Below are 23,591 nucleotides of genomic sequence, written 5' to 3' on the forward strand. Positions count from 1 at the left end.
TGAAAAAATACCTAATACTATCCCGGCAAGAAGTTCTTTTATATTTAACTAGCTAGCATTGCTCATCTTTCTGTAGTACGTATATTTTGTAAATCACACACACTTAAAACTTGAAAAAAAAAACATGAAGAAATGTTAAAACAACGATAACTCAGGCCAAAAGTTAGCGTCGTCTTTTTTCTGAGAGTATACAAACTAAGTTTAAAGTCGATCGGCTGAAAATTGCACATTTTTCACATAAACTTTGAAGACTCTTTCCCCCTTTTGGAGCTCGAAGTTTCAAAAACCACTTCTTGTCGCAAACCCACACTCTTACAGGATACTTGTGTCCAAATTTCCGCCCATTAATCAGGGCAAACCGTTTTATATCCTAAAAAGTGTCATTTGACATTTTAAATAGTTTTATATATTTTCAGTGCTTTTGTTTAAAACATTTAATAGAAAAGTTGTGAAATTACATTTGGCAAACGAAAACTTTTTTCCATATTGATATAATTAACAATTCAAGGCAGCACAGGTATTGATGCAATAACCATTCGGGCTCTAAACTAAAACAGAATTTGTCCGTTACAAATATTTGAAGTTCCAGCACTATTTACTTAAAGCTAATAACTTAACAATACCGATCTATTTTATTCATTCAATATGTTTGATTCAGCAGCCCAGAAACATTATGTGTCTGTCATTGATATGCTAGCGTTAAGAGTATAAATGTTTGTTGTTCACTATGCTGTTACTTATACACGATTTGCGGAAATTTTGGGGCATTTCCATATAGTCCTTCCGATTCCCAAACCTGTATGTGAGAATCGCGTGTGAGCACCACCAAGTGCTGATGTGTAGAGTATGTGATGCTGTAAAATAAATAAATAATTCCTTTAATATTGCTTAATAATTGGAGGTCATAACTCACCTTTTGATAGGTGCGATGCCCGTGACAAGTTCACCCACAAAGCTTAGATCCCAGCTGGACCAGAAGCGTACAAATCCGCCCTCCACGGCTGTGGCAATCACATTCACTCCCACGCCCTCCTTGATATATGAATAGCAAACGGCCTGTATGCGATCCTCATGCACCAAATGCTGTACATAATGGGCATTGACGGAGTGCAAGCGTAGGATGGATTTACCGTTGGGATTGACGTTGACATTCACGAAATCATCGAGACTCTCTTCGGTCACTTCGAAGCATTCATCGGCCGCCATCCTGGGCGGAGACTGCGCTGCCGCATCAACGGTATCTGCGCTTTGGTGCGGCAATGTGTGCACGGTGACAATATCGCCCAAGGTAGGACTGATGGCAATGTGTGTGATCGGCGACTGATGGATTTCGGCAGGTCGCGCTATTGTGCGAACATAACTCCAGCTGTAAGACAGATGATATTTCAGACTTAGAAATAAGTTAAACTTAAAAGTTGCGTCCGACTCTTGTACACTCTGTACCCAGCACTCTCTCCATCGCAGTCGCTCAAATAAAATAAAGTTGGTTGCGCATATGGTTCTTTAAGTTTTCGGGTACAGGTATAAAGAAATAGCGGACTTCTTAAAATTCCTTACTCATTGAGATCCCAAATGACGGCAATACCATCGCGGCCAGCAGTCACGGCAATTTTAAATTCCACAGAGAGCGTAATGCAAGTGATCTCATCCGAATGTCTCACCAACACAGTGGGTCCAACCCAGCTCAGATCGGCGCCATCACGTTGCAGGGCATCGCTGTTGCTCAAAGTACTTCCCACAGATGAAACGCAAGATGCTGACATGCCAATGCCAGCACCAGCAGCACCACCACCCACACTAGTGTCATGATCCAGTTCCGTTTCGACCTTTCCCACACTTTTCGTAGTCATTTTACGAAAGGCGGAGTTGTAAGATAGGCGAAGGCGTACATAACTCTGACGGCTCTTGGTGCCGTTGCCTCGCTGTTGCGCTTCCACACCACTCGAACATTTGTAAACGCTGATGCGTCCGGACTTATGTCCCAGCCATAACTGATTGCAGTTAACATCGCAGCCACAGGCGGTGATGTCATCAAAGTTGCCATTGTGGAGCAGGTTTTTGGGCTTCGCCTGAGGCTTGTTTAAAGGCTGAATACGCACTAGACGGTCGTCGTAGCCCCAGGATACCACATTGTATGTATCTGGCTCGGCACCTTGCATGACGAAGGCACGAGCAGGCAATGCATACACAACATTCGTATTGCTGAAGCTAACTAGGCGTTCGGTGCCAGGTATTTTGCGAATGTCGGCCAGTGAGGGTTGTGCCTTAAGCTGTGGTGAACCAACATAGACACCCCAACGAAGTCCTTTCACAGTCGACACAATGGGCTTGTCCACTAACGAGTAGTCCATTGCCTTAGTTGCTGAATGCGGCGATTTAAAGAGTTGGCGTGGCATTTGACCATACGTCTTCACCATGGTATGCACAGCATCACGTTCAATGGGATCACTGATTTCGGACTCCAGAAAGACGGCATAGGTCTGCATTTTATAAAAAAGCATTAGAACTGAATAGCGCTAGGTTACGATTTGTTACTTACTGCTGGATGGAATACATTGATGGCTTCTACGGCACTCTCACCAGTTTGCTTGTAACCAAAAATCAAATCAATCCAATGGTGGAGATTATTGCGCACCAGTTCCGATTCCAACGCTTGACGATGTATGAGCACAAAAAGTCGAGGATCTTTTTGACACCAATTTGGGAGCAGAACATCCTCGACGCGTTCACCATTTTGTCGCAAGCCGAAGTTAAAACGTTCAAAATTTTCAAACATCTCGGGCAGGCAAAAGAATTCTGGTATGAGCTCCTTAACGTCTGTGGGGCTGTCCCGGCTAGCCAGGCACCAGGTAGTGCTCAGTGCGTGAAATGTGCGATCTGGCAAATCAAAATTGTTGTCTAAAAAAGAAGGGGAAGATATGTGAAATTTCTCTTTGAACAATCTGGAATGAAAAATCGTTACCTTGGTATCGCAGAAAGTAGGTGGTGAAGGGCGGTACACGCACCAGAAAATGTAAAACCGTGCCAGAGTTCGAATAATGAGAGCTATAGTGGTATGGCTTCAGTATTAAAGATCCCATATTTGTATTGGTGTTGTTGATATACTGCATAAAAGTAGTAAGAGGGAATTATTGCAGATAATACAATATTACACATATAAAGGTACATTGTTAACTTACGGTATAGTTGTTAATGTAGTGCTGCTCGTTCTCCTCCAACTGCACTGCAATGGGTCGCGCCAGACGTCTAAAGTTTTGTGGCTCACACAAATCGAGAAAGTCGGATTTGTAATTGGACAATACCCAGGGAAATACCGGGTACTGCATGAGATCGTTGTAAGTGCGTCCGGCTATTTGATTTAATGTCATCAGATACTCCCAATTGGTTAATAGACCCTCGCGCCATTGTTGAGTAATGGCCAGCACCTTGCCGTTGTCCGGCGTCGTCACTATTTTATCACAGAATACGTCGCACATTATCTTCCAGTCGTCGGCATTTTGCAATGAGAAGAGTAACGATTTGTTCGTGTCGAGAAATATCTCAAAAGCCTTTTCCTGGTGCTGGTAGCGCTTTAGCCAGATTTCCGTAATGTTTGCAATATCACAGTTCACGTTAAAGTATTTACAACGATATGTGGCCAAAAAGTAAAGCTTGTGATCGGTTATAATGATTTCTCCGTCAATCTCCCCATCAATGGGTAGCAACTTGGCGGGAAAATTGTAGAGTATATGTGAGTTAAGCGATATGTTCAGTTGCTGATCGTAGCTGCTAATAAGATAATCCAGCGGACGAACATGAGCATCCGATTCGTCAGAGCAAGCCCGAGACTGCCCGCGATACTCGGTCATAAAGAAACGTTTAGGAATATCCAAATGACAACGTCTGAGGCGCGTGTGAACGCGCGATGGTCCTTCCGTGTCATCCAATTCCCAGGAGCTAAGCGAGGGGAAGATCAATTCTTAGAGAATTTAAGAGCAATTATGAGCTTACTTACCACTCGGCACGTTCGCTGGAATACCAGGGTGCACCCTCGTGGGTCATCCGTCTTATGATCTCCAACCATTTGTTGTATGTATATGTATCATCGTAGTCCTTCATGTGGCACATGAGAAGCTTACGTTCAGCATTCTGCAGTTCGGCTACACGTCGCGTTGTGACCATCGATGTTTCAATGCTGTGCTGCACCAGCACTTCAAATTTAAATATCGTCTTTTCCAGCAATGTTTTCTGCTTAGCCGATATATTACTACGATTCACATCGATGCGCTCCAATTCGTGCTCCAGATTCCATGTAGAGTCGTGCTCATTGATGCCCAACACTTGACACAAGCGTGGCAAATTGGCAATTGGCTCCACCAAATCCTCCAATAAGCTAAGCCACAACAGCGCCTTAATCATCTTGCCATCGCAAATAATTGCGGGTTGAGAGTCATCCTGACAAGAGATCCATAGAGCGTCCACAATAAAGGCGCGCAATTCACGCGGTCGCGACGGCTGCAGACCCCAAGCTATAAAATTATTGCAGCGCTGATTGGTCGAAATCCCATAGGAAACGAGCAGCTCAAATAGCGACAATTCCGGTACACTTGCCACATAGTTGGCGTCGCAATTGCTGGCTGTAAAATACTGCGCACATCGATCGACCAGCAGCTCGAGTCGCGTGCGACATTCGGCCAGACTAAGGGCGCAGTCCGACAGCGTGGTCACCCGATAGCTCCAAGGCACGTTCGTCGGCACGAAGAACATGTTGAGCCAGTTGAGCTGAAGAAGCGCCTGTACGGCACGAAAACTGCGAACAATCAGCGGTGGTTGCTTGTCCTGATAAAATGTGAGCATATTCAATATGTCCCACACGATCTGAAAGGAGAGAGTAAAGTTTTCACAAATAGCTAATTTATTTATGTTTATCCCCGAACCTACATTGATTTGTCCCACAGACTTAAGAGATATCTCGCCAACACTGCCCAGAAGTTCGACTATGGCCTGATCCTGATTCATGTTCGTTGCGCTGAGACGTAGCGAATATATATTATGCAAGGCTTTAACAGCGCATTGAAGCAGTCCAGCTTCGATGATATTTTGCTGCTCGTTGGGATTCTGAAATTAAGTCCCATATATAGCTAATTAAATGGATATGCTGGCTCTATTTACTCACATGCAGATACAAGCGTTGTAGGGTTTTAAAAACACGGTCCTCGCTGCCCCAATTATTGTTCTTCATGGCAATGGCCACCACAGCCTGGATGCCAAAGCGTTGACGTATGCACAGCTTGGTGTCACAGTTTAGAAAGGTGTCCAAATTTCCAGGAATGCCACTGACCCAGGCTACGCATGCCTCAAACATTTGCTCGTCACTATTGTGTATCGTAAGTTGATTGGCCAGATGTAAGGGATAAAGTTGCTTGGTAGCCGAGAGCAGCTCACTGGGCGCTAGACGTTGTGTTAGTGCTGATAGTAGTCTTATTATCGCTGTGCGGACGGAAGAGCTCTGGTGATTGGACAGTACCAATAAGAATTCGAGCCGTACATAGTGTTTGAGCACCTCGTCCACAGCCGAGTCTGGTAGCAGGCACAGGAAGTCCTTAAGCAGGGTAAGTAGACCGCGCTGCAATGTGATGATGCCCATTGAATCGTAGAAGTCAGTTTTAACAGGGTGCCGCAGCGTATGATGAGCTGATAGTTTCTGACCAGAGTGGTGGTTGTTGCTAGCTGAAGGCGTGCTATGACTAGAAGGCTGCCATGTTCTCGACGTATTCACATGCACGCGACGACGGGCTATCTTCTTGGGACTGTGGCTCTTTGGACTGGATTGGGAACCTCGATGACGCTTGAATTTCAGACGCCACCGCGTCGCTTCCACTGGACTGAGCAGACGTAAAGCCGACTTATTTAAATTTGAACAGTCTGCAACATTCTCCAAATTCTCCTCGAATTCGTTAATAGCGCGCCTGTAGGCAGATCCGGATGCATGCAGACGACGTAAGCGCTTAATCCTCTCCGCTCTTTGGGCATCAATATCAGGGGTTTGAGCTGGTTGCGCCACGCCCGGATGTGCACGCAGTGGATTTCGTCGAAAGGGTGTCGTTACGCGACTCAAATTGGCAGCCACCAGAGAGCGTTCTCGTGCGGGAGGTTGTGGCGTCAGCAAAAAGTAAAAGTTGGCGCGATCGTGGGTAACATAACACTCGCTGGGCTTCTGCAACAACAATAGCAATTTCATTATCTCGTCTAGAAGTGAAGGCGATGGCGGTGAACCGGCAAAGACAGCCAGAATTTGTACAAAGCATTCGGCAGCATATTTTGAAATATGCACAGGATTGGGCGACTCAATCACATAAACCTTGCACAAATTGAGCAGCGAACGCAATAGGCCTGCCTTTAGCAATTGCTCCATGTTGAAGTCGCGATGCGGATGCTTGTCGCGAGTGAGCGCCAATATGCTACGAAACAGCATATCCAACACATCAGAATGATCGGCGCCAGAGCGATGCCAATCCGAATAGCGTTGCAGCACGGCGAGTAGCAGCTGTGGATAAACCAAAGTGGCTATCGTCGTCTCAACCACATGCAGCGTATCTCCCTTGCGGTTAATCAGCGTTTGTGAGCAGGCATTGTTTAAAATGCTGCGCAACAGCAACACATCCTTGGAGCAGCGTTCCGATTTGATGACATAGCCAATGAGGCTCATGTAGTCCTGCCGCTGAAACTCCGTGTAGAGTTGGGTATCTGAATGCGCAACGTGCAGTAGTAGGTTCAAGGCTAAGGCCTGTGTATTGGCATTGCTGCTGACCTCGACAACCTGCAAGATTACAAAATCAGTTCTATGTGTGTAAGTAGAAGCCATCTTGATGAGTAAAAAAGCATTAAATTAATAGCTCTACAAATGTTCGCTCTTAGGTAAGTTATTTACATTTACGTTCACATTTTTGTAATAAGCTAGGTTAGGCTCATAGCTCGAAACTCATTCCATAAATTCGTTCCAAGTAATAATGTAAAATGAACGTAGAAGCAAGCTCACATTGTTTGTATATGTAAATACATATATAACCTGGCAAAAATATGGTTCCGAATTTATCACATGGTGAATCCAGCTTACTCTCTTAAACATAAACTGCTCAACTTTCGTTATGCAATAAAGAGGGCGTTGAAGTATATAAGGCTTCTAAGCAAGCTGTTAGTATGCCTTAGCGTTATCTTGGCGAAACCAACTCACCCTCGCAAATAGATACAGCATTGCAGGCAATCCACCGGAAAGCATTGTAGCCGTCTGTAGTGTTTGTAGTTGTTGCTGCAACAGCTCACCATACAGAATATGTCCAAACGGCTGACCGTAGTTAGCATTGTCCAGTTCCTGGCTTGCGTCATAGCCCATGACCAGTTCTGGGTTTTGGGCTGTGTAGACTAGAACGCGTGCCTGCCTTAACAGCTTCATAGCTTCTGCAAAGTTGCCGAAACTAGGCGTGCTGAGCTTGCTCAAATTTAAGTACCCATAGTTGGGCTTCCAATTGGCCACCTGACACTGTGTGAATTCTGTAAAGTCCGGTCCCATGGCGGTCAAGTTAAGCAAACAGGCGCGTTCTTTGAGTTTGCGCTTAAATAGCATCAAATTGGCGAGACTATAGCGGGGCGCACAGCCGTCCAAAGTGGAGCGCGATTCATTGCAGTAGTTCGAATTATTGTGGCTGTTGTTGTTGACAGTCCCAGTGCGCGCCGCAACCCCATCGCCAACGGCCAGCATTTGAAAGCTGTGTGAGCGTGTGGCCACTCGAAAATTCTGGAAAGGTAACACCACTGTATGCTGCTCCAGACCATCCATGTGCACGCCAATGGACAGACTATCAGCTTGATTGTCAATCGCAAACAGCAAATGTGTCCATTTATTACGTGGCAATCGCAAATATTTAAATTCAACGCTAGCCCCTTCATAATAAGCACAGCCATCGTTGCCATCGCCATGCGTTCCATGAATACCATTGAGAAAGTGCATCTGACCAATGCTATTGAGCAAAGCCATTTTAGTTTGTTTGAGAGCTTGACGAAAGCCATTGTTATTAGCATTCAAGGTTTGCTCATCGGGCTGTGGTTGTTGCGGTGACTGAGGAGAGTTTAATTCCATGGGCTCCTCAGCCATCGCAGAATTGCGCATGGGTAACTGCTCATTGGGCTTGACCATTTCAAATACCAGTTGCATGTTGTTGCTTATGTAAATACTGAGCATCGCTTGATTAGTGCCTATCGACACAATGTGGGATTTCTGTAAGCAGAAGAGATGTTGGTTTAGTTCCAAAAAAGATTCTATTTCCAAACTCCATCCACTCTCTTTGGGGAATATAGTTCCGTACTCACCGTCAAATCTTCACCAGAACATCGTGTGTCATCGTCATTCAATTGCGTACAGCTGCGATGGAACTGTTGACCCTTTAACTCCAGCCAGAGTGATATTGTTAGACCTTCGCTATGCCAAAGGCGTGTATGGGTAACCGGAACAATAATGGGCGCCCGTGTGAAGAGAGTCGTCGTTTGACACTGCAAATGATAGTTGCGAACTCGATCGATTTGAGTGCTGATGTTACGATCAGCAGTGCCAATTATTTTGCCGTCAATGATGAGTGGAAATTCCAATTCCATGCAGGGCTGTACCTTGCGCAGCGATCCTGACGTTATGTGATGCAAGTACTTCATTAGTATGTCCATTGGTGGTTGCTTGGAGGCCATGATGCTGAAGAAACACTGCAAAACATCGGGTGTATTTAGATGGGTGATCAGCTCCAATATGGAGTGTTGCAGTTCTGTGGGAAAATATCGATTTTAAATATGACAATTTAAAAAAAAATCCAGCTCAGTCGAATTACCTCTCAGGCGCGCATCATTACATCTTAAGAGAGGCGCAAATCCTCGTAGCAGGCATAAAGGACCGCCCAGCGAATCACGTATGACAAACAATCGATTAGCCAGCTGGGTGAGACTCTCTGTCCAACCGATGGGGTTGCGCATGCACAGCATAGACAGTTCGATGAGTATTTCGACAACTAGGCGACTTAAGCCTTCATGCATGATGTGCGTGCGATAGCGGGATGAAGGCTGAAATGAATGCCACATGTCGGCGTTATTCCCACCGCTACCGCCGCCATTATCGGCCCCGTTCATCTCGCACTCGGATTCGCTCATCTCGTGTATTTCGCCATCAGCTTCATAGCCCTCATCAGCAGTTAGATAATACTCCTGGTCGTTCTCACTGAACTCCAGTTCGCTATCCGCGGCACATACGAGCGACGCACGCGTTGAGAAATAATCCACATCGTTACCGCTTTCTCCCGAAATAGGACGTCTGGGCGTGGGCGGCGTGGCCATAGCATTCTTGGCCGGCAGCTGTGTGCTGGGCCGGAGGAGATAGTGGGATTGTGAAAGCTGTTGCTGCTTGGGGAGCTCCACGCCGGCGCAGTTGCTGCCGCTGTTGAATGAACGGGCACGTGGACGTGTCGCCTGTGTAGTTGCTGACGGAGATGTGCCGGCCGTGTTTAGATCGCTGCTGCTGACAATGGCCGCTGGCTCGTGGTGTGTGTTGGAGAGTTCAGCAATCTTGAGTAGGGTTTGCAGCGCCTGCATTATTGTATTATCTCGGGCGTGCTGCTCGCTATGCTCCTTCCAATTGTCGCTCGCATTGCTCAGTAGAATGGACTTTAGTTTCCGCAGATGCTTCTGCATCTTCTCCACTGCAAGTTCAGAGATAACAGAGAGAAAGAAAAGACAGAGTGTATTTATAAGCTTTGTCAGAGTGTGATTTTCTATCTGATAAGATGACACGCACTTGTTGGTTCTCTTATCTTCATCAAATATAGTAGTTGGCATATACAAGCAGACGTCAGTGTCGGACGAGAGCCAAAGCAAAAGTGTGGCCCTAATGGGAATGCCAATGCCGCTTGCTCGAAATTTTGTAACGTGTGCAACCGTACCGCACGACGCTCAGAAATTCAATCGCGTTGCGTGTGAAGAAGCGGCAGCAGCAGCAGCAGCCGCAGTTCACTTGTAAAGTGTTGGAATTAAACTAAACTAACTCGTCCGACAAACTAACTCATCCTACAAATAAACGACAGATCGACCGACTGAGTAACCGGCTGGCTTATAATTAACTCATAGACGACAACCACAGCACACCGTTATTAACATTGCCCCACGCAAAGCTCCCTTACCCTCCTACCATGCCGCCTCAGTGATTTTAAGTGAATGTGTGTGCTTTGTTCTCGTCGTGTCACTTGAAAGGCTTCCCAACCAGCCCGACCAGCCATCCAAACGAAGAACTCGTCAATTGCATTGGAAACGCATTAGCCGCGGAATGTTACGGGTGAAAACAGAGGCGTTTAAGCTATATACATATTATGGTGCTAGGTGATAATACTATACCCTGTGAAGAGTGGATGGCTTTTATGATTTCCGTATGAAATTATAGCTCGCATGGGAATGCAATTATGTACGAATGATATAACAATAAACCCAGCATATAGTATAAAAAGATAATGGGCTTGATAGTAGTAGTTGGCTTGGAAATCTAGGAGCAATATAAATGTTAGCTTTGGGAACGGGTCTTACTAATCTAACCTGCATAAATTAAGCCAACCATTAACATAACTGTTGACAACACTGTTATGATTAGGATAGTCTCGAGATTCTGTATTATAAATAGGTTGTTAGATAAATTTGTAAATTTTTATTCTTACTTGATATTTATTGAGGTTGGAACAACTTTAAAAATCTAAAGACAAAAACGTTGAGGGTCTTCACCATCTATAACATTTTTTGACTCCTCCCGTTTCAGTAACTTTTAATTCAAATTAAATAAATAAGGTACATATTCCAAATTTTTGAACCGAATAACTTATTAGTTTTGACAACATTTAATCGAATTCGGAAACAGATATGATTCTTATTTTCTCAAGATACCTCTAACAGTGCTTTAATTAACCATGGCGTGATGTAATATTACTTAATTGTTGCAAAGAAATATATTTCTTAATATAACTTTTAATTCTAGAAAACTTCAAAAAACCCATTCTGAATGTCATCTTGTTTTCTTTAAAATGCAATAATATTCGGTTAACTGGAAACTGTAAGATCCTTATGATCCCTTTATGGCAGCCTTGGGTGCGGAAATGTTCTGTCCTAGAAAAACTGAATAGTCGATTCTATGACACTCACCTTCCTCATTTTGGTATCCCTTGATGCAAATGGCCATGGTCGTTTCGAAGAGTTTTAGTAGCAACTTCTTGCAATCGCCACTCGGTTCGAAAAGACACAGTAGATCCGCATCAATGTGCGGTGCTAGCGACTCGTTGCTGTTGGCGCGACTGCCGCCGAAGAACGCGCCGACAATGTTGAAAAGTCTGCCAATAAGACTGGCAGCGGCAACGTCATCTTGTGATGACGCCACCAAGTTGCATGTCTTCGCCGGCTCTCTAAATGGGTCACTGGCAAAGTCGAAGCTGTCTCTGTGGTTTTTGCGGATGTTATTCTGCGAGTTAGTCTGCTTCTTGTTGCTACTCTTGGCTATGTTGTTGGCGCGTATATCGAAGAGCACAATGCTCTCGTCAGTTTCACCGACGGCTTGAAGACGTTTCAGAAAAGAGTGAGCGTCGGGCGCATAGTTGTCGGTAATAGAGGCGTAGTTGAGCGTAGAATCAGCAAGCGAATTTGTTGCGTTCGTTGTGGAGATTGACAGCGCACTGAATGTAGGCAACGGCGTAGATGGCGAGATGAGCATTCCCAATGAACTTGAGGTACAGATGCCGCCATTGATCATAGGTAGAGGCGTCATCGGAGTTGGCGTCGCTGCAGGCGTCGTTGTGGTTGCGCGCAATGCGGCCGTGGGTAGCAGAAGGTAACAACTCAATGCATTGTAGTTCAATTTGAGTATATCGACGATCGTCTTATCGCCATGTCTCAGCTTAGGTGACTGCTCCAGTTCCTGTTCCTCCACCTCCATTTCCGAGTCGTTATCAGTCAGAGGTATCGAATAAATTTTGGCAAACTCATTGTAAAAGAATTGACTAGTCTTGAGCAGCTCATAATTGAGTGTCCACTGTAAGGTAGTTATGTAGAGTATATCGGCAGGTTTGTGACCCTCCAGCAGCGTCTGTGTACGCATCTGCGACTCATCTAACCAGAAAATGGGCCATTTGCTCGACGGTATCTGCTTGCTGCATCGTTGCAGGAGCGCATGAAATAGCTGTGCGGCACGATTGCTGCTATTTAATTGTAATTGTATTAGACGACGACTCAGTACTATCTGCTCATGACTATTTTCGCCCAGAAATGCAATATTATCAATGCCCACCTTAATGAGATCGCAAACTCCGCGCTGCAGTTCTGGTACGCTTAACAAATCTTCCATATGTCGGATGTTTTCTTCGTTGTAAAAGGCCTTCACCAGACGTATATCACTTAAATACATCACAAATATGCTGAGGCATTCGTGTAGAGCGCGCTGATTGTCATTCTCAGTGGGCAGATGTAATGGCGGCAGCTTTTGATTGCCTTTTACTTTTCTGGCGATGCTTGTGCTAAGCGTCTTATAGTGACGAAATATCGGCAGCACTACTTCAGCCAAAATACCCGCCGCCAAATCGTATGTCAACAAATACGATATGTGCTTGAGATGCTTGAGGAACAGCAGCATCGAAATGGTGTCCAATGTTGATGCAGCTATGCGTGTTTCAAAATTGGTCTTATAAATTTGTAGCAACTCCCGGTGGAATTGTGGCGACTTTAGTTTCTCATCACAACTGACGCAGTTTAGCGCGGAGCGTGTTTTCAACGATGAGGTGGTGAAGGCGCGTACGAATATTGTGTGCAGTACGTTGAGGTTCAGAAATTTATAGGCACTTTTTTGATAGCTGCCCGATAGCTGTGTGGCCAGTCTCAGGCAGATAGCATAGTTGGCAGCATTGTAATGACAGCAACAGCTGCCGGAGCGGTGCAAACTGCTCACTGAAAGCTCCTGAAGTTCTTGGCATAACAGAGGCACCAGTTGGTAGAGTTTGCCCTGAAAGTAGCAGCTCAGTGAATTGCCAGTGCAATGCAATTGCCGCATGTGATGGCGTTTGTGACGTGGCGGCTGTTGTTTTAATTGCGCGCCCGACACGCTGCTGCTCTCCATGATGCACTGCAACTGCTGTTCGTGACGCGCTAGATTGTCAGTGAGGCGCAGCAAAATCTTATATATGTGAAGAAAGAGTAGCTGCTGTGCCGACAAGGTTTTTTCCGATAAAGCTGCTAATGCCGATGGCTGTAGTAGCTGAAGCAAGACATCAAAACAGGCATCGAAGTTGCTGGCATCGATCTGGGACAACTTAACCGCATCCTGTTCCTGTTGCGCGCTCAGCAACTCAACCAGATTGTGCAGCGTCCCAAACATAATGTACAAAATTCCATGGGACAACATGACGCTCCGTCTATTTGCCGCTAAAGCGTATAGCAGCTGACTGAAATTGCCATTGAAGTCTAGAACATTGGGTGGCAACTCATGCGCATAGAAGTTGTTCACGCAATGGGTAATCAATTGCAGCAATTCAAACTTGATGATCTCATCATTAGCATCAAGGGTTTCATTATCATTGACACTGGTGCACAAATGGCCCAATGCGAAATTATGGACAGCCACGCTTAGGCTGGGATCGCGTTCGGCATGGATGCAGCGCGTCAATAATTGAATGAGTAGCAATGCCAAATCATCGCTTGATTTACTTGCACTCTTGAAACCTTCAAAATCGTCATAAATCGCGCTTGATATGATGCGCTTTAATTCCAAATGTTTCTGCTTTACTTCCTGATGTTGATGTGGCTGTGAGTGGTTTGTATGTGGTTGCTTACGCGTCTTGCTGCGCTGAGTGGTTAAATGAAAAGTAACGATGAACTCAGACAAACTTGTAAGCGGCTGGAGCGGCGAGTTTGTCTCGCTCCATTTGCAGTCAGGAAATAGGTTTATACATAGTTGGCACAAACTCTTCTGCGAAGCAATGTGCTGTATAGAAATGAAAGAACTTTTAAAGAAGTCCATTGATTGGAAGTAGTTGTCTTATTTTAATTTTGAAACTTTTCTTACCTTGATGTCCACCCGTAGCAAAAAGTCCAATAAATGTTGGCCCAACTCATTGGTCAGAAAGGTGCGTAGGGCTAGGATTTTATTGCAATCACTGGGAGTACTTAGTATTAGCTAAAAACACAAGAATGGCTTTTCATTTCTGGCTACCCAATAACTTCCAATTGGTTCACCTGTGCTAAGTTGTGTTGCTTGCGGAGCTCTTTTATGCAGTTTACATCCGGCTCTTGTTCGTTTTCTTGATTTGTATTTGTGGTGCGCTTAGCTGCACTGATAATTTCATAAACTTGCTCCAGTAAATAGGAACACAATTCCTCAGGCATAAGATTAAAAAGGCTGCAAGAATTGAAAGATACTCAATCTAAAATGAACACTAGTTTGATAACCCACCTGTTGAACTTGGTGTCCTGCAAAGTTTCATCGTCTAAAAACTGAAAGTTGTACAGCAATAGCCACAGCCAGTGCTCCTGGAAGTCAAATTATAATTGGAAATATTATAGATATTTACATACTATATGTATAACGAATAATGGCTGGCAAAACCTTGACAGTAGATGACTGTGGTCCATCGTTGCACTCGCTCGCTTGCAGATAATGGCTCCAAAGTCTGCTCAACGTATCCAGCAGCAGTTGACGCTGTTTCTCGGCCATGGCAAATCACAGATAAAGGCGTGCGACGTCTTCACATCACACATTAGCATCGGGCAGACTTTTGCAGATTTTTGCTTCTCCGACAGGCAATGTTATGTTGTGGCTTCGATGAACGATGGAAAACAACTGAGTGCGCGGTACCGTGACAAACAGTTCAAGCTGCAATTATAAGCCAATCGCCAAGTGCATAAGTAAACTACAATATATACATAAGTAGGTTCATATACATACATAAGTATGTATGTATGTACATATGCATGTATGCAGTGCTTGCGGGTGTTTTGTAGAGTTGGGGGCCGGGCAACGTGTGTAAAGAAAAGCGTGGTCAGTGGCTTGCCGGTGATGCTGATAACTTGCCAGAGTCAGAGCATTGGAAATGCGATTGCATTTATAAGATTAAGTGCGTGTGTGGGGCAGTCTGACTATTACATTACTATTAATAGTAAAAATAATAGCAAAGCGTGTCAGTTGCCAAGCGCTAGTGCTAGTTTATATGATTGAAACAAAACTATTGTACATTTTCGTTAAAAATAACATCATCGTATTTCTTATTGTCATAGCTGCAAAAGCTGGAAAATTAAATATTAAAATAGGCTTTAAAAGCCCCACCTGTAACAATAATGCAAAAAGAGCCGAAAACGTGAATTTATGAACTGCGTAAATAGCAAAAATTAGTCATGTGTGAAGTCAAATTGTCAGTAAATGCAGCGTCTAGTATAGCCGAATAACAGAAAAACAACAGAGGGCTTACCCCTAGAGCACAACAGCAACAAATTTTTAAAACGCCATTTTGTGTGTTAAGCCGAAAAACAGTTTTCCAGGAAATGCGCGTGCTTGGCACAGACTATCACATTAATGCCGGCAAGTACAAGTGCTTAGAGCAACTGTATTGTGCAATTTTTACGTTTAGTTTACGGTATAATTTTGAAAATAAACAATCGCGAATTAACAACTGATTTTGCTTTGTTTTCTTTCATCAGCTGTCTGCCAAGCGAAAAGTGATGGCCTCAAGTTGGACGCTGGTGGCGATAACGATGACACATCAGCTGTTAGTCGATAGCTAGCATTTCACGCTCACGCAATGCGTTCGGACCAAATAGTTGGTACTTGTTGCGCACAACTGTTAGTTGCGTTCTGCGCACGTTCGCGAATAGATATTCTTATTGGCTTCGTCGTTCCATGTAAATAGCGTGGAAGGAAGTATATCTCTTGATTGAAAGAACATTGGCCAGTTCGGAGTGTGTCAGTTTATCTAATCGTGTAAAATGCTGCGCAGATTTATAGCTCAGAACCATGTTCAAGGCAAAAGCCATGTCTTTAAGGTGAGATTTGCAAATGTAACTACCAGATTTGCAAGCAACCTAATTACTATGCAGATACAATTTTAAATATATAAGCTAGTAAGCCCTTGAATTATTAATTACAAACACCACCTGTGACATGTGTGCGCCAATAGAAAACTAGTTTGCACCTCGTCATGGCAATTGAATTGACGAGAAGAGTCCCCAATGATAGTTAATTCAATTATGACTAAAGCAAAAATAATATTTCTATGTGGCTAAAAATAGCGCAATTTTTAGTTTTGCGTATTAGTCTGTTTTTTTTTTATATTTTTTTTAAGTTAGCGAGTGCTGTACATAGTGATAGTGATGAGGACGTGTGTGCTGCCTCTTCCGCCTCTGATCTGATCTTTAGCTTAATTTAATTTCTTGCGATTTTATAGCGTGATTGTGCACCTGGAATATGAGATAGTGTGTGCATTCGCACACGCACATAAAATAACACCGCGCAGCAAACTTAATTGAGTTCTATTAAGCTAATAAATACATACATAAGTAATAGAGAACGTATCTCTGGCTCGGCTGTAATTTAAATTCGTCGCCACTTTCCAGCTCATTGCTTGTTACTCCACCTCGGGCAAGCCCCACAAGGGCAAAATATATGCGTCGGCCCAAGATGCTATTGCCGATGTCCAGGATGGAGCCTACATCCTATTTGGCGGCTTTGGTGTCTGTGGCATTCCCGAGAAAATGATTGAAGCTCTGAGGGATAAGGGTGTTAAGAATTTGACTGCAGCATCTAACAATGGCGGTAAGTAATCATGTGGGCGCTCCCCTATCTTAATCAATTTATTATCACACACTTAAATTTTTGCACAGGTGTCGACAATCGTGGTCTGGGCGTACTTCTCAAGAGCAAGCAGCTCGGAAAGATGGTTGTATCGTATGTGGGCGAGAACTCCGAACTGGTTAGGCAATATCTGTCGGGCGAACTGGCTGTGGAATTGACGCCTCAGGGCACTTTGGCCGAGAAAATTCGTTCAGGCGGTGCTGGCATACCAGCTTTTTACACGCCTACAGGTTATGCAACGTTGGTGCAGCAGGGCGGGGCACCCATTAAGTATGCAACGGATGGTTCAATTGCCATACCCAGTGCCCCGAAACCCGTGAAGGAGTTTAATGGACGCAATTATGTAATGGAGGAGACAATTTTCGCTGACTATGCTATGGTGAAGGCACATAAGGCCGATCCTCTGGGAAATCTAGTGTTCAATAAATCGGCACGTAACTTCAACTCCCCTATGTGCCGAGCTGCCAGGGTCACCATTGCTGAGGTGGAAGAAATTGTGCCCGTTGGTGCTCTTTCACCCGATGAGATTCATGTACCTGGTATCTATGTGAAGCGCATTTTCAAGGGCACCAACTACGATCGGAGTGTGGAGAGATTGCGCATCACCGAGCCCAAGGATGCGAGCAAGGCAGCAGCGCCACCAAATCCTGCCCAGGCTATACGTGAACGTATTGCTCGACGTGTGGCGCTTGAGTTCAGGGACGGCATGAATGCGAATTTGGGCATTGGCATACCCGTTTTGTCCTCCAACTACATACCCGCTGGCATGACGGTCATGCTGCAGTCGGAGAATGGCATTCTCGGTCTAGGCCCCTTCCCCACCAAGGATAAGGTTGATCCCGATTTGATTAATGCTGGCAAGGAAACCGTAACTGTTGTCCCCGGCGCCTCTTTCTTTGGGTCAGACGAAAGTTTTGCCATGATTCGCGGTGGTCATGTAGACCTGACCATTTTGGGCGCCATGGAGGTGTCCGCTACAGGCGATTTGGCCAACTGGATGATACCCGTAAAGATATAAATTTTTCAAGAATTTATATTTTTATTTAAAGTAATTTTTTTTCCAGGGCAAGCTTGTCAAGGGCATGGGTGGCGCTATGGATCTGGTGGCGGCTCCAGGCACCAAAGTCATTGTCACCATGGAACATAATGCTCGCGATGGCACGCCCAAGATTCGGGATTCCTGCTCATTGCCTTTGACCGGCAAGGAAGTCATCGATCTGATCATATCCGAGAAGGCTGTCTTCAGTGTGGAGAAGGGCGTTGGCCTGACGTTGCTCGAAGTGGCCGAAGGCCTCACTGTCGACGACATCACAGCCTGCACCGGTGCCAAGTTTACAGTATCACCCGACGTCAAGCAAATGGCTCAAATTGCTACATGAAGCTCGCAACGCGCAACTCGTTGCTTCAATTGTAAATAGTTCTAAGATTGGATGGCATTATTAATGTTAATTTTTAAAAACTATGCTCAGGACCTAAAGTGATACAATACAGTTGTGCATTTATTTTGGACATCGTGGTGTTTACTACATACATATGTATATATTTTTTAATTAAATTGTGAAAAAGCATTCTCTGCGTGCTGGCTCCTAGCCAATGGCCTTACTTATGTTCTTCAATGTACCGGATCTATGGGATTTCCTCATTTGTTCATTCAAAATATCGAAGATGCGATTGAATTGGCTGTCGGTTTCTGTGCGACAGATTGCACAGAACTGTGAGGTCAACACATGCATGGGACTGCGAAAGTGCAGATTCTTGTGCATCGTCAAGCCATTCTTGTAGTGGGACAGCATGTGGAGTCCGATTTCCAGCAAGGCCATCAATATGGCGAGGAACAAATTGTGGCAGAAGAGCGTTGGTATGAGAAACAGCAGACAATGGTTGCGCTCATAGCCCAATATGATATTCTGTGGAATGGAAGGGGGACTTTATTAGATTATCGTTGTATAATGAATGTAATATGCAGAATAAGGTGTGGCATCGACAAAAATATGCTGTCTGTCTGTTTGTATGAACATCGGGATGTTTTGAGCCATAACAGCTGCGGACAGTAAACAAACAAACAAATATCGAATAGGATCTACTCACGCTGCTGACACAATCCATTTGGATATAATCCTCACGCTCGTAGCCCGGCTTTGCTTTCGGTTTGGAATTCTCGGCCCGCTTTAGGTTGGAGCCATGTGTCACTGTAATGTCCAGATCGCGCTGATATCTGTTGGTCAGGACATTGTCCACCTGATCGCAGAGTGTGCCCTGCAAGTAGTGCTTCGGCACATGAAAGTGTCCATGCTTTCGATAGCGAACCTTCACCTGTCCATGGACAGGCTCGCCAGTTTCCTCATCGTATTGGAGTTGCTTGATGCGTGCTGTGTCCTGGGGCTCGGCATAAAAATACTCCAACTCTCCCGTCTCGGTGTTCTGCAAGGACAAAACAATATACAAGATAAGGCGCTTTATCTACAATTTACATATATAGTATATAGCATATATGGAGGGACTTAGATAAGCGTGGGCGCTAGCTTCGCAAAAATACAAAAACTTTCCAGTATGAGCGAAAAAGAGAGAGATAGGAGAGCGAGCTTCAAAAACCGGCTAGACATGGCGTGATGTGAGCTCAGATCAATTAAGAGCACCGGGAGCAGACATCAGATTTCATAGTTCTAATTGTTTCTTGGCTTCGAAGCAATTAGCATAAAACGACGACTACTTTGCACGATTTCAGCACCTTACTCTTCGACCGTCTGCTCGCAGCTATTCATAGCAAGAATTATCTCTCTTTGGAACGGCAACAACAATATACCAAGCCGATAGCTGATTTCGAGCGATATTTCAAGCTTTTTGCTTTAACAACGACACGAACTTCTTACCATCAACATCATTTGGAAACAACTAACTTGGTTTGTTTATTGTCGGAGCTTTCGTTCGGACCCGATCCGAAAAGCTACGGAATCTTATCGTAACGTTTAGGCCCGTAGATATGGGAACCTAGACATTTGCTTTCCTATCTATATATATGTATGTCTGTCTAGAAAATAAAAGGGTGAGTTAGTGGGGTGTCTTGGAAGCCAAACACATTCCTATATATACATATATGAGTCTTAGCTGATATGACGTGCATAGCCACTGGATTCGTGTCTAGTTTAATATATTAGCTACGCCCATTAAATGTCAATTAATGCTTTTGAAAACTGGAAAATTGCCCCTACAGGTTTTCCTGATGCCGATGACTGTTGATGCATGTAGGAATTATTTATTATACGTTTATATAAGAACTTATTTTACGTGCGATGCGTCTTAATGCCAATCAAAACTAAACCTGAAGAACATATCGTGTAATTGTAGAATAAGGGTGTAGAAAAAATGAATGCTTTTTTGACTCTTCTGCTTTATCAGGCTGGATAGACTATCCGAGCAAGTGCTGCGCCTACTGATTTATTGATAGTACATCTGATTGTTAGCACGCAATCAATCAGTATGAAGTGTTTTGTTGTTAATGAGCTTCTGGTATTGTATAATAAATTCAAGTGTATTTCGAAATGTTCAAACGTTTAATTAAATACATACATGTAAGTTTGATTGTGAATCTTATTGTTAAGATAAAGAAATCGAATATTTTACAACAAAATTCGATTGAATAAATCTAAATAGAATAACATACTTGTATACTAAGCTGAATCAAAGAAAAGAGAACGATCAATATTCATTAAATTTAACTAATTATCAAAATATTCTCTAAGGGAAGCCTACAAAAATGACTTAATTATGAAATGTTGCCTTCAGAAACTAGTAATTAAAAGCTATGACGTTTGTAGCACATATTATAGTATATTGACGAGCTGTCGCTAAAATCGGTAACTTATAGCTTGTGAAAAGCTGTATTATCTTATAATACCTATAATATGTTAATTTCTTGTCATTACCTTAGAAAAACAATCTAGAAAATGTATGATAAACGAAAGCTTTAAAAACGTTCAATAAAAGTTAAAATAAAGTTACAGAAAAAGATGAAAAATATTTAGAAAACAGATCTGTTTTCAATATTCTTTGTAAGGTGTTAATAATTTTAATAAGAATTAGATTATTCCTATGTTATTAAACGAATGAATGAAATAATTCTATGTTATTAAATGAAATGAATAAAACGATCAGAATTAAGATCTTTAGAACGATAGGTGGTCGCACAAGTGTGAAAAGCTAAATTGATTAAATTCTTAATGAGAATCAGGTGAGTATGTCAATGATTTAAATGCCATCCAAAGGATCTGCATACAAGGGTTCTCTTTCCTCTGTAAAGTTATGAATGAGTGAATGAATGAATGAGTGAAAATTTTGTATAAACGCTTTTCCCCCTCATATACAACAGGAATTAACTGTTAGTATGGGTTGTAGAAAACTTGTGAAATAATAATACAATTAAAAATTCAAAGAAAATGTTGACATACTTTGAACATCTGTGCTTAGGCATGGTATTCATTTAAGCCATACCCAATGGAAACTGCTATCTATAAGTTACCTTGGAAGCTCATTAAAATATTTAGTTCAGTCCCTATAAAGGGGAATGATCGACATTTGTGTGTTCCTCACTGTTTAAACCGTAATCACCACAATCAAGGTCAAGAAATTAAAAATAATGCCCACGGGACTTAAACATATGTTTTTGAATACTACTGATAAGAATATAACTGATAAGCTGGAAGCACACTCATGTTTTAGTCACAGAAATGAACTACAAGTATCAAATAGATGGACCCCTGCATAGCTGGAAGCGGAACCCGAGCATTATGAGTTATTACCAGAGGTATCATTATTATTGTCTGTACGTACATAACACTTCTATCTATTTTTAGCTGGACCCAGCCATTTGAAATCAATTATATGATAATAATCACGGCGGGCTTGCAGTAATCAAAATAATAGCAAATGCGACCCCTTTTCCTACTCGTCCATATGTACCTACATTTCTATGAGAGTTAATGAGAACTAGCTAATCGCAAAAAGTAAACTACGGAGCTCTAGTGAGTGATTAGGTAAAAACAAATAAACGAGCTGCCGCAAATTGTACTTGGAATAAAAAACAATTCCATCAACTGGAGAAAAGTCTAGCATTTAAATATAATAAAATACTGAAGTAGTTGGTTTTTTTCCTAACATTTCAATAAAAACAATCCATTTATTTTGCTCGTCTGTGTTCAGGTTCTCTTTTTAAGCCGATAAATATTCCTCTCAGCTGTTGTGGAAACGCAATGTTAAATACTTATGGTAAAAATCTTAATCATAAGTAAAGATTTTATTTTTTGTGAACATTTTCCGAGATGCAATATCTTAAGCAAATAAAATGTCAAGAGATTCAGATATGAATTGAACTTTTATATTACGAATTAAGAAAGATAAAAGAAACCACTGTTAAATTTACAATATAGACTAAGAAATTATTTGTAGTACTAACATTTTCAGAAGAAAAGTAAACTTAATATCTAAATATCATTAAAAAATATTAAATATACAGCATAGTTTGTCAGAGCAGATAATCCTAATATGTAGATCTTTCTTAAAGAAAATATATTTAATAAAAACAAGCAATTTGTGTATCCCATTAAGTTTAATAAGAATAGCAAGTTTGGCAAAAACATATATATAAGTTGAAAAAGATAATGGTGTAAAGGGTATTATGGCTTCGTTTATCTCGAAGCTAGTCTAGTTGATGTTAATTTTATTAAAGTGGGCTGATTCCCCGAATTTGAACATCAAATTTCGTGCTCACCTTAATGGAGTATACCATGGTTTGCCTTTTTCGCTTTTTCTTTTTTTCTATCGTCTCTCTTGCTGTTTACTTTTATTTCTCTTGCTTTATAATGTCCGATATTTTTGTTAGTTTCTTTGTTTATTTTCTTTTCGCACATATACACGCTCCGTTTGCTTTTGGTGTTTTGAGTGCCACGCTATTTATTATTTAATTCCGCTTTACACTCCGCCCCCAACGGCGAATTCAAAGCAAACTAAAATGTATAGAAAAGCACATCTATATAGTATAAGTATAACAGATGATTTGTGGAGGGGCTGCAACCAAATGATTTTATGTATTATTATTTAATGTCAATATGGTAATAGTATTATTACATTTGATTTTTGGCGAAATACGAAAAATAAACCGGTTAAACGAGTTTTATTTTAAACAACTGTTTGCAGATCGAGTAATAATACATGGTATAACATTAGTTTCTATGCCAAACAAAAAAGACTAATTAGTAAGTATGTTAATAATACTTTCATTTTGAATGAGTCTTGTTTGTTTTGGCATTTACCGCACAATTTTTCATTTCGTTTTGCCGTCGTTTCCCATTCGTTTACGCTGATCAACTGAACCAAATGAAGAGAGGCAGCTATTTTATAAAAGAAAAAGCGATAGAAATGCCTATGAGTTTCGGCTCTTTATCTTATTGTGAAACGCTTCTAAGAGTACGATGCATTCATGTCGAAGCGGTGACAACACTGGCCAGCAAGCTGTTCGCACAAAATGACAAATGTCTGTGCTGAGCTTTTATGGCCAAAGCTCCCGCTAGTCGCCATAACAGAGCTTAAACAACAGTTGCATTCTAATAGAGTACGAATATTGGCTATTTGAAAGACGATCATGGAAGCGGTTTGCATAATTAGTTACATTAATTGCTCCAATATTCCTGGTATATGGGATTATCTTGGACTTGGAACTGACATC

At 42.6% G+C, this 23,591-nt stretch overlaps 3 protein-coding genes across 6 annotated transcripts; 1 reads left to right on the top strand and 2 right to left on the bottom strand.

Annotated features, from left to right (window-relative positions):
• Positions 1 to 419: 419 nt before the first annotated feature.
• LOC115623261 lies at positions 420 to 15,643 on the bottom strand. Its single transcript, XM_030517530.1, has 18 exons — positions 15,495 to 15,643; positions 14,636 to 14,902; positions 14,483 to 14,559; positions 14,266 to 14,428; positions 14,096 to 14,206; positions 11,194 to 14,014; positions 8,853 to 9,713; positions 8,347 to 8,789; positions 7,214 to 8,254; positions 5,156 to 6,799; positions 4,921 to 5,097; positions 3,995 to 4,857; positions 3,180 to 3,936; positions 2,963 to 3,104; positions 2,540 to 2,898; positions 1,558 to 2,480; positions 914 to 1,366; positions 420 to 854 (listed from the first exon to the last, which is right to left on the bottom strand). Exons 2-18 carry the CDS (start codon positions 14,741 to 14,743, stop codon positions 734 to 736), a joined length of 11,064 nt encoding a protein of 3,687 aa, XP_030373390.1. The 5' UTR covers positions 14,744 to 14,902; positions 15,495 to 15,643; the 3' UTR covers positions 420 to 733.
• A 244-nt stretch (positions 15,644 to 15,887) lies between these two features.
• LOC115622144 (succinyl-CoA:3-ketoacid-coenzyme A transferase, mitochondrial) lies at positions 15,888 to 18,382 on the top strand. The gene is made up of 4 exons (XM_030516008.1): positions 15,888 to 16,065; positions 16,636 to 16,834; positions 16,903 to 17,879; positions 17,938 to 18,382. The coding sequence occupies exons 1-4, from the start codon at positions 16,009 to 16,011 to the stop codon at positions 18,250 to 18,252; spliced, it is 1,548 nt and encodes a 515-aa protein (XP_030371868.1). The 5' UTR covers positions 15,888 to 16,008; the 3' UTR covers positions 18,253 to 18,382.
• Positions 18,347 to 23,231, bottom strand: LOC115622145. 4 transcript variants are annotated; one of them, XM_030516009.1, is made up of 4 exons: positions 23,179 to 23,231; positions 22,638 to 22,872; positions 18,962 to 19,294; positions 18,347 to 18,780 (listed from the first exon to the last, which is right to left on the bottom strand). In XM_030516009.1, exons 2-4 carry the CDS (start codon positions 22,653 to 22,655, stop codon positions 18,460 to 18,462), a joined length of 672 nt encoding a protein of 223 aa, XP_030371869.1. In that variant the 5' UTR covers positions 22,656 to 22,872; positions 23,179 to 23,231; the 3' UTR covers positions 18,347 to 18,459. The 4 variants fall into 4 exon arrangements, with proteins under 4 accessions (XP_030371869.1, XP_030371870.1, XP_030371871.1 ...); XM_030516010.1 differs by having other exon boundaries at positions 23,184 to 23,216; XM_030516011.1 differs by lacking the exon at positions 23,179 to 23,231 and adding an exon at positions 22,994 to 23,027.
• Positions 23,232 to 23,591: the final 360 nt, after the last annotated feature.

This window comes from Scaptodrosophila lebanonensis, unplaced genomic scaffold (assembly GCF_003285725.1).
Source record: "Scaptodrosophila lebanonensis strain 11010-0011.00,11010-0021.00 unplaced genomic scaffold, SlebRS2 tig00000043-arrow-pilon, whole genome shotgun sequence".
NCBI lineage: Eukaryota > Metazoa > Arthropoda > Insecta > Diptera > Drosophilidae > Scaptodrosophila > Scaptodrosophila lebanonensis.

What these genes read in the sequence shown, in the direction of transcription:
- LOC115623261 (XM_030517530.1), bottom strand. Translation starts at nt 14,743, where the DNA reads ATGGCCGAGAAACAGCGTCAACTGCTGCTGGATACGTTGAGCAGACTT. An exon ending in TGCTGTATCTATTTGCGAGG is followed by an intron (nt 6,800 to 7,213) that starts GTGAGTTGGTTT and finishes GTAATCTTGCAG; the next exon opens with GTTGTCGAGGTCAGCAGCAA. An exon ending in TCCAGCGAACGTGCCGAGTG is followed by an intron (nt 3,937 to 3,994) that starts GTAAGTAAGCTC and finishes CCCCTCGCTTAG; the next exon opens with CTCCTGGGAATTGGATGACA.
- LOC115622144 (XM_030516008.1), top strand. Translation starts at nt 16,009, where the DNA reads ATGCTGCGCAGATTTATAGCTCAGAACCATGTTCAAGGCAAAAGCCAT. An exon ending in GCAAAAGCCATGTCTTTAAG is followed by an intron (nt 16,066 to 16,635) that starts GTGAGATTTGCA and finishes GCCACTTTCCAG; the next exon opens with CTCATTGCTTGTTACTCCAC. An exon ending in TGGCCAACTGGATGATACCC is followed by an intron (nt 17,880 to 17,937) that starts GTAAAGATATAA and finishes TTTTTTTTCCAG; the next exon opens with GGCAAGCTTGTCAAGGGCAT.
- LOC115622145 (XM_030516009.1), bottom strand. An exon ending in AAATGGATTGTGTCAGCAGC is followed by an intron (nt 18,781 to 18,961) that starts GTGAGTAGATCC and finishes TCCATTCCACAG; the next exon opens with AATATCATATTGGGCTATGA.